Source organism: Seriola dumerili, unplaced genomic scaffold (genome assembly GCF_002260705.1).
Source record: "Seriola dumerili isolate Sdu_G_001 unplaced genomic scaffold, Sdu_1.0 BDQW01000088.1, whole genome shotgun sequence".
Taxonomy (NCBI): Eukaryota; Metazoa; Chordata; class Actinopteri; order Carangiformes; family Carangidae; genus Seriola; species Seriola dumerili.
In genome coordinates, this window is record NW_019174343.1 from 10,901,064 (window position 1) to 10,910,171 (window position 9,108).

The 9,108-nt window shown below is 40.0% G+C and overlaps 1 protein-coding gene across 1 annotated transcript in view; it reads right to left on the reverse strand.

Annotated features, from left to right (window-relative positions):
- Nucleotides 1-8,795, reverse strand: part of LOC111221560 (lysyl oxidase homolog 2A-like) — a 29,822-nt gene extending 21,027 nt beyond the window's left edge. Inside the window, exons 1-3 of the mRNA XM_022745007.1 lie at nt 8,607-8,795; nt 6,317-6,630; nt 3,533-3,708 (exon numbers count right to left, since the gene is read on the reverse strand). Of these exons, the coding sequence (XP_022600728.1) occupies nt 3,533-3,708; nt 6,317-6,599 (459 nt within the window). The 5' untranslated portion in view covers nt 6,600-6,630; nt 8,607-8,795. The remainder of the gene's footprint in view (nt 1-3,532; nt 3,709-6,316; nt 6,631-8,606) is intronic.
- Nucleotides 8,796-9,108: the final 313 nt, after the last annotated feature.

Consider the following 9,108-nt stretch of genomic DNA (forward strand, 5'->3'; position numbering starts at 1 on the left):
ACTGCAGCTGCTTTTGGTGCTGATGATGAACTCATCTACATTTGTAATCTGTTTATAACGTACGAGGTTCTGAAAGCATGAAAATCGCTTACTTTCTTTACTTGAATAATCAAAATGTATGAATAGGAGATATTCAAGCTTACGTGACTTCCCATTGGAAACTTCTCTTCTGCAGGGAACAATGTATTACGCAATGATTACACAAGTAACCCAGCAATGCCAACGTTTTGGAAAACACACAGTAAATAACATCCTGAAATAAATAACTCAACCTGTAATTATCCTTAAATGACATGTCACGCTCTCTCATAAACATCTAACATATACAAACTGAAACTTCAGACATCTTCTAATGGAGGAGATCCTGTGAGCACTGATGACACGTGCAGTGTGCCATTCCCACGTGAACAACAGCTGAGCATGGCTGAGTTGGTTAAAAAGTCCCCACTAACAGATGATAAACAAAGTTTCCTGCCATTCCACTGTTTGGTTCTGCTGACGAATGTAATCCCCCCCTACTGACTGAAAGACTTGTGTTTATGTCAAACACATGCCAATAAATAACAGAACTGTGCGTTAGACAAATTGCAGAAAAAAGACATCAAATAAAAACTTTGTGCGTAATTAAATAGATTCTAGTTGTTGGAATGGTAGGTTGAATTAGAAGCTGCACGTTAAATTAATTAACATTACATTCATGGTAACGATTCAGTCACACAGGAACGTATGTAATGCTGTTCTTTAAGAGGTATTGCATAACCAGCTGAGGGAGGTTGTAATGGTAAGAGTCTCCAGAGGTCAGATCAGAAGCAGACAGCATTATAGACAGACATAACTTAGACGAAGCAGCAATCAGGAGGGTCAGAGGTTAAATGGCGACTCTGACAGGAGCTTGGACTGTGAGAAAAAACACTAGTTTTCAGCAAAATGACTGATATTTTGTTAATGCCCTAATACTATATTAAGCCATTATGTTTTTATATCTCTATGTATATGTATATGCATATATCCCACTGCTGCATACCCAAATGCCAAACAAATAAAGAGCAAATAAATAATAAAGTGATAGATTGATATTAGTTGTGCCTTTTGAATAACACGTCTTTTTTTTTTGTTTGACTCTGCTAAAATTCTAGACGTGCAACTCGTGCCATTGGAATCTGCTGTTTTCATTAATGACAGACTGATGTTTTCGGTAGACTGTCATTTGTGGTCAAAGCTGAACTTGCCAGACTGAGCTGTTATGGTCTTATCTTCACATATCCCCATATACTGTAAAATAGTCTCATGATGTACCTCACAAAAACAAAATAATTACTGTTTGAAGCAACTCTGTGACCTGTAGATTTGGTCTGATATACTTGAAAGACTATTTAATACGTAATAAAAGAAATTGCTGGTAATACAAATTTTGCAACACAAATTCAGATTCTAAACTTAAATCATATGAGAATGATCAGACACGTCACCGACATTATGATACCAGTTTACCTTTTCGAAAGTTTAAAGTTATTCATATGACGGTGAAGATACAGATTGCTTTACCCTTGATGTTGACCTTTACTTGGAGTGTAGTACACTTATGTTTAGGGTGTAAACTTTCCACATTGAGCACAGAATGTCAATTCATGCTGTGAATAAACAGATTGAAGGAACAGTGCTGCCCATTGCTGACGTCAGCTCAAGCATGGTTAAAAAGGTGTATGGCTTTGGCCAGACTGAGGAAATATTTACAGGGTGTGGGGCTGAAATGCAGTAACACCCCAGAGACCCTAAATACACACAACAAATAGGGAACAAGAGGGTGCTGCTTATATACACGACCTGTAAAAATAAGAAAACTATGAATAGGGCTCATTAGTCCATAATTAAATATTTCAATTTCTCCTTTCTTTCATTTCTCCATTCCCATGACTCAGCTAGGCATGAGAAAGATACACAAGGATTTCAGATGGTGTTCACGAGCATGTTGTCTGATATAATCCAGTAAAAAAAAACACAGTCACTGTTCTGGCTGTTGTAGAGAGAAGGATAAAAAAGCCGAATCTACCTCTGCACATCCAGTACAGACAAACTATTTTGTTAATATGAAGGCAGTAGCAAAGTATAAGAACACTGTCTTCTAAGCTGCCAGAGAAATGTTGCTTCATCTCTATCAAACTGGTTTTAATTAGGAAACCCTCTGTGGCGGTGAGTGTTTTTAATAATTTGTTCTCAGACAAGCTGAAGGAATGCTCCTATCTTCTATTCTCCCTCTCTCTCCCTCCAGTAACATTCAAAAACCCACACTGACTTTCCATCCGGTACAGAGGCGTTCTGTGCTGCCAGACAGGATGGTCTTCCCCCTCTCTGAGTCATCTCCAAAATCTCCCAGGCTGCAGAGTGGGGGTCTGCTGAGGGCAGGCATAGACTAATAGGAGCCTGGCAAAGTCATTAGTGCAAATGGTGGCGTGGAGAGCTCAACATTATATGCCATTCTTTGCTGACTTGTGGATTATTTGACTAGCCTAATATCATGGCAGATCTGACTACCTGCATGGAAGAACCGCTGTCTGGTTTTGTCCAGACGTACAGATTTAGTATCCATTAGGCCATTTTTTCACTTACTAGTTTTATCCATTTAATCATGGATTACAAAATACTGGTTTCACCAGCTGTTCGTAAATTCTTATTAACTTTGGCTACTTATAAGTGGAGAATTACTCATTACAACATTAAAACAGATTGCACACATTCTAGTTCATATGTAGAGATTAGTTGTGACTAAACATTTACACCTACAAACTGCCAGGTAAATTTATATAGATAGCTAGCTTTACTAATAATAGTAACGTTAGCTTCCTGATAGATTAATGGAGAGCAAGAAGTAGCAGAGGTGATGGGATATGGTCAATACATCTGATCTGACACTAAAATGTTGTTTACTAGTGATATAAACTATTTAAATTATGTCACAAATTACGAAACGTTCTGACAGTCACCATTAGACTTAATGACCAAATAACGTCAGTATGAATACACCATCTTTTTTTTTTGCATGTACATATGCAGTATACATACAAAAAAAAGTCACACCTACAAGTAAGTAAGCTTAATATATTGTTTGGTCTTAAAACTGTAATATTTTGAATTTATGTTACAGCTTGTGAAGCTAAGGTTCCTGTTTAAGCTACATTTCTTTAAGTGTATGGTGTTAATTATGTTCACTATCATCCACTTCACACATTACTTATATATACTTATAACACATCTCATTGGAGCAATGCACTACTAAGATATAGTTTTTCTCTCATCCCAAGCCTGTCCTCTGTTCTTTTTATATTGTGCTGAACATCTGTTCAGGATACGTGTGTGCACCTGAACCATGTGTGGATATTACTTAAGTGTGTTATGTGATCAAGTGATCCCACCCTGGTGTTACATTTAGTGTGAGTTTACATGTGTATATGCACCTATTTACTGTAAGTGTAATGTATACGTGCAGGTTTCATAGTGCACACATCTGTCAGCGTGTTGCTCCATGCGAACCTACCTCCTCGCTGTTGGCCTGGTTCCGGATGAACTTGAAGCCAGGAATGCGCTTCTGGTTGCACACCACCCCGACATCCTCTGAATGTTTGCAGTCAGACACTCCAAAGCCGTTGGACTCACACTGAGCCAGGCTCTTCTCTCCACCAGTGCAGTGCACATTGTCTAGCCAGATACGGCCTGGAGCAGAGAGGCATTGATAAGAGTGAATGAACACATGTTCTGACGTAGATGAAGGTTTCCTTGTAGAGAACCCAATAAGTGTTGAGTTTGTTTTTGCTCATCTTTCAATCTACAGTTTTTTTTAACCATGAGGAGTTATTGCTTTTCTTTGTCTTATGTGATCTTAACATCTTCGGGTCTTGGACTGTTGGTCAAACTGTGATTGGCTTTTGTCCCATTTTATAGACCAAATGATTGATCAATTATTTGTGAAGAAAATAATCATCAGTTACAGATGGAGTATATGTTTACTGTCCGCAACTTTTGGAATCATCTTGATGCTGCTTTCTTGGCCTACAGGTCTCACTTTAAGAGACTTTTGTTTTTTATGTGTGCCCTGGTGAAATAACAAAAAATAAAAATAAAATGATGACTGCTGTACTTTAGGGCAATTATGATATGTTACCATATGAGTTTGATCTTGTTATCAGAAATCAAGCTCTTTGCACAGGCAGCGCTGGTAACACACTCTTCCTAACAGGGGATTACTTCATTTGAAACCAACCCTTCAAAGGAAGGATCAATTCTGAGCTGTGAGTCACACCCTATTGACATCTATTTCACCATTTCCACTTTAGTCTAGTCACAGAGACAGTAAACTTACTCACGTGGATATGTGTTTGGTTTCTAACTTAACCTGACGCATTTTTTCAGCTAATAGCTGGCCAATAAATGTTGTCATGGCTGAAGCGGATCATCTGCTGTCCAGCTGGATGTTCTGAATCAGTCAGCTAAAGAAAACCACATAACTGTGGCCATGGAAACTGCTAACAGACTGCTCATCATCTAGAAAGTCTCAACATGTTGCCGAGGAACATCCTGATCATACCAAGAAAGTGACTACATGTTGTACGGTCACGTAGCCTCCTCCTGGCAGCACATGATTACCTCTGGAACATTTTTTTCAAAATAAGAGGCACGTTTTCTGGCGCTGAAGCATAGCAGAGATTCCAAGTGAGAACCAGCTTGGTCTCAGTAAACCTCTGTCTAAACAAATATTCAGCATTGCCAATTGTGATAAATTTGGAATTGTTTTGTTAAAACCATCATTTGCAGGACTTATGGGAATGTAATTTCACAAGCTGGTGAAAAGAGCAGGGAGCATAGCGTGCAGGGAGCCATTAATTGTCAAAAGGAGCTTTTATTGGCACATTAAATCAACCACATAGCTTAAACTCAAAGTGTCCTCTCTGTCATCTGAATAAAACAGATTTTGTGATGTTATAGATTGAGTTTGCATATGATAGCTGTGTAAAGACAACTTAGGGTCCAATTAACAACCAGGCAGGAACAAAACGTTGCATCCAAAAGGGATATCCTTGTACTTGTTATGTAGTTATGTCATCAATTAAAAACATTTGGTGGTTTCTTTCACCAGTCATCATGATGATGGAAAATGGAAAATGCTCTTGATCACTTTTATAGCCATGTGTCTCCACTAACAACAAGAAAACAAAAAACAGTTCCCCTTCTCACACATGCACACAGCCTCAAATACTCTTGAAATGATTCTCTTTCAAACTAAACATCTATTTGTCAAGAGGAAGACAGGAACCCTCCTCATAATAAATATTTGGTAATGGCACAATACTTTTTCTGCACTCATTTTATGTTAAAATTAAACTTGCCGTCCCCTCACACCCCTCTTAATTTTACAACATTCAAAGTGGCACACGCGTATTTTAGTAAACTTGCAGAAACACTCTAATCCAATCCCAAATGCCTCCACCTTTATATATTGTATCTACACCACTGCTAAAATTAAGTGCAAACAGTTGCCTTTCTGCACTGCCAGAACATGCATATACATCTAACTGGTTGTTAATTGCTTCTCATAAAACAGTATCTGCAGGCAACATTATATGCATGGGGTGTATGACTTCATGAATGTGATTCTTTAAGTTGCTGTAATGACTGTGGTGTTTTGGGAAGCAAATAACTGAGTTAATTACTTCACTTTTGAAGCGGCTGGGTGGATGTGTCTGACCCAGTGGGAAAACATGTGCCTTTAACAAGGGACACTGTTTTAATTAACAGCTACCAACTTACATGTACCACCGGCAGCCGGCAGCTATTGCATTTACAGAGATGGGAATCTCATCAGGGTTGTTTCTTTTTACAGTAAATGAGGAATTCATACGTGACACAGCAAAAGGAGATGAGATTATGTCTGTGTGAGTCCGGTTTACACACCCAGTGTTTCCAGTCTTGACCCCGACCCCACCTACTTCTCATGCGCTGAACTGACTGGCGTCTCTCACGTCTCCTCTAATGGGGAAACCAGTGACTGAGGGTATGAGCAGCCAGACAGGGGGAAACATGTACCTCATTCAAGGATTTCCGTGGAACATTTGAAACTGTATGAAGAGATATGCTGCGTTTGAATGTGTGTGATTGGCCGACTTGCAGTTTACTGAGATTAACACCCTATAACCCTCACCTCGGCTCTTAGGCAGCTGAATAAAATGGTTTTTGAGATGAATATTTAAGGTCTTTGATTAAATAACAGAAGATTTACATCAAATTCTTGAAACCAACAAATACTTCTCCCTGCTAGTTTTCTTACCGTCTCCTTTTCCGTACTTGGCAGAGGGCAACCAGGACTCAGCGCCCACGAACCCAAGCTCTCTGCACACCACTTGGGCAGCGTAGATGGAGAAGTCATCATCACACACTGTCCCCCACTCTCCATTGTAGAATACCTCCACCCGGCCCTCGTAGTGTTTCCGCTTCTCACCAACTAGACGGAGCTGGATTGCAGGGGTGCCAGAGTCTGACTGGGCGTTGCACAGTGCCAGCATGCACAGCAAAGCGAACAAGAGACATTGAATGGCAACTGGGCGCACCATGATGCAGGAGGAGGGAGGAGAAGACAGAGATCTGGAGGGAGATTATAAGACAAAAGATTGTTAGCATCAACATCGGAGGCTATTTTAAACTGAATAATGCTGTACTGAACTATGCTTTAGATAATTTTGAGATAGAATGGGATTTAAAAGTAGCCTTTTCCTAATCTAAAGAGTTAAAAATGAGGGCTGAATGTCATCTGAAGACAGGAAGAGGCAGAGAGTAATTTGTGGTGTGTGGTGGTTTTCTCCATAATTTAGGCCAGTGAGCAGTTTCAGTATAAAATCATGTGCAGTAACAGTTTGGTTTGGCCATCGTCAGGCTACCAGAGACCCCACACTGGCCTCTGTGAAACCACAAGTATACGTTCCAGGATCACTGACAGAATTCATCACAGTTTCACAATATAGTGAACAAACAGTGAAGATACATTTGACTGCCAATAAAACAGAGAAGAAGCAGAATTTGTCAGGGATTCGGTGAGAATGAAGGTTACAGTATGTTGCTGAGGCAAGGATTCCTCACTCTGTCTGCCTGACAGCCTAATGGAGAGCAAATGTGTGCTCCTGCAGGGTGGGTGCTGCCCCTCTCATTTATCTACTGATCTGTGCCTAGAGGCTGCGCAACTGAAGTTCAGAGGGAAAGTTGACTCCACCTCAATATTTCATGGTAAACCATGAAAGTGTCAGTGGAGGGACCAGAAGCCCTCCGGGAGGAATGTTCCTGGAGTTTAAGGAGGGAAGGAAGACAGTGAAAGTAAGGAGACCTCCACGTCTTTAGTGTGTTTAAGGAGGAGGGGGTTGCTTTCCGAGTTGACGTCATAGTAACAGCCAAACAAACTCAGAGCGCACAGGCTTGAAAAAACACACTCAATAAACCATTAGACGTCACTTGTGATCCTCTGAGTGACACGTCTGGTTTATTTTCCCATTAAAGTAAAGTGCTCACCAGGAAGGAGGAGCTACTTCAGTTTGGCCTTTTAATTTTCACTGCGCCTCTTGACACAGCAGCAAATTCAACACAGAGAGTGAAAGAGTCAGCAATATGTACGTTTTGTCCACCCGAGTTCAGAGTGCACTTATGAACATATCTGAATGAATAAACATCAGGCCAATCAACACGCATTAACTCCACATATCTTTTTATGAAAGATTAACACTTAACACTTGGATATCTGTTATGTATGATTTAGATAGTAGGCTACCTCTTACAAAACCAGTGAAGACACACCCACTTCCTACAGAACAATGTGCACAGTTAACGCTTTAATCTGGCTCAGATATTTGGCTTTGGTCTATAATTACAGCAGTTTGTAAATGATTATTTTATTTTATTTTTTATTTTAGATTTAACATGCAAGTCTTGCATTAGAACAATACATTTAAACAATAGGTGAAGGCTGTCTGTCAGTGAAAGGTAACCAAGGACTGCCAAGTCAACTGGAAAATCCAAAATCCCACATCCTGAATGTATCACTTACTCAGTCAAAGCCAGTGCTTTTGTATTGTCTATTGTCCATTTGTGAAAAGCATAAATCAACCATCAAGTGGCTCTTCAGCCCTGACCGGCTCAGATCCAAATATTCAGAGTGAATAATGAAAGAAAGACGTCATGGATGTATGGAGAGTCAGAAGAGTCCTGCAGCTTCTTGTGGCACCCATAGTATAAGATTAATGTCAGTTTCTGTTGGACTTGGGTTATTAATTTTGTATTACAGCATTGCCAGACACTCTTAGCCCATGTTCAGATTAAGTTAACTTTTGGTTGGTACAACTCTTCAATGGGAAACAACTATGAACGAAATTACTTTTTACAAAGAGAAAAAATGTGAATGTACATCATATTTATGTTCCAAGTCGTACAGAGGGGATGGAAAAAAAATAAAGAAAATTATGTCTGCAGAAAGTCTGCTATCTCAAAAAGTTTTGCACATCCAGGCACGTGCGAAACAACATCCCATCAGTGGTGGACGTGCCTGAGATAAATTGAAGGGGAAAAGACACACTTACTTTGACAGACGAAGAACAAGCAGTACACCCTTCACTGGACGCAGACCTTTAGCTTTACAACCTGCTGGAGAGGATGAGACCTGAAACAGCGGTTCTTTGTCCCTTTAGTACTCTCCTGGCCGTTTTCTCTGCTCCCCTCACAGCTGGCAGCGCGCTCCCGTCCCACTCCTCACCACAGTGAGCAGCCAATGAGCAGCCGCCTCAGCATCCTGAACCCGCCCCCCTCCAGCACAGTCACCAGGGTTACAAAAACACTCAGCTGGAGCTGGAAAGATCCTGGACCTGGATCTGTGGATTATGAAACCCATCTATTTGAAATGATATATAACAACGTTTTGTAACTTCATATACACAAAGCCCAAGACTGAAACTTCATTTTTCATTCGATTTGGAAAGAGTATTGACCTCCAATAACTTTTTTTGACATAGATTATTAATTGAAATCATATCAAATCATATTTTATTCATGAACTGTTCATGGAGTGCCTATACTGATCAAGAA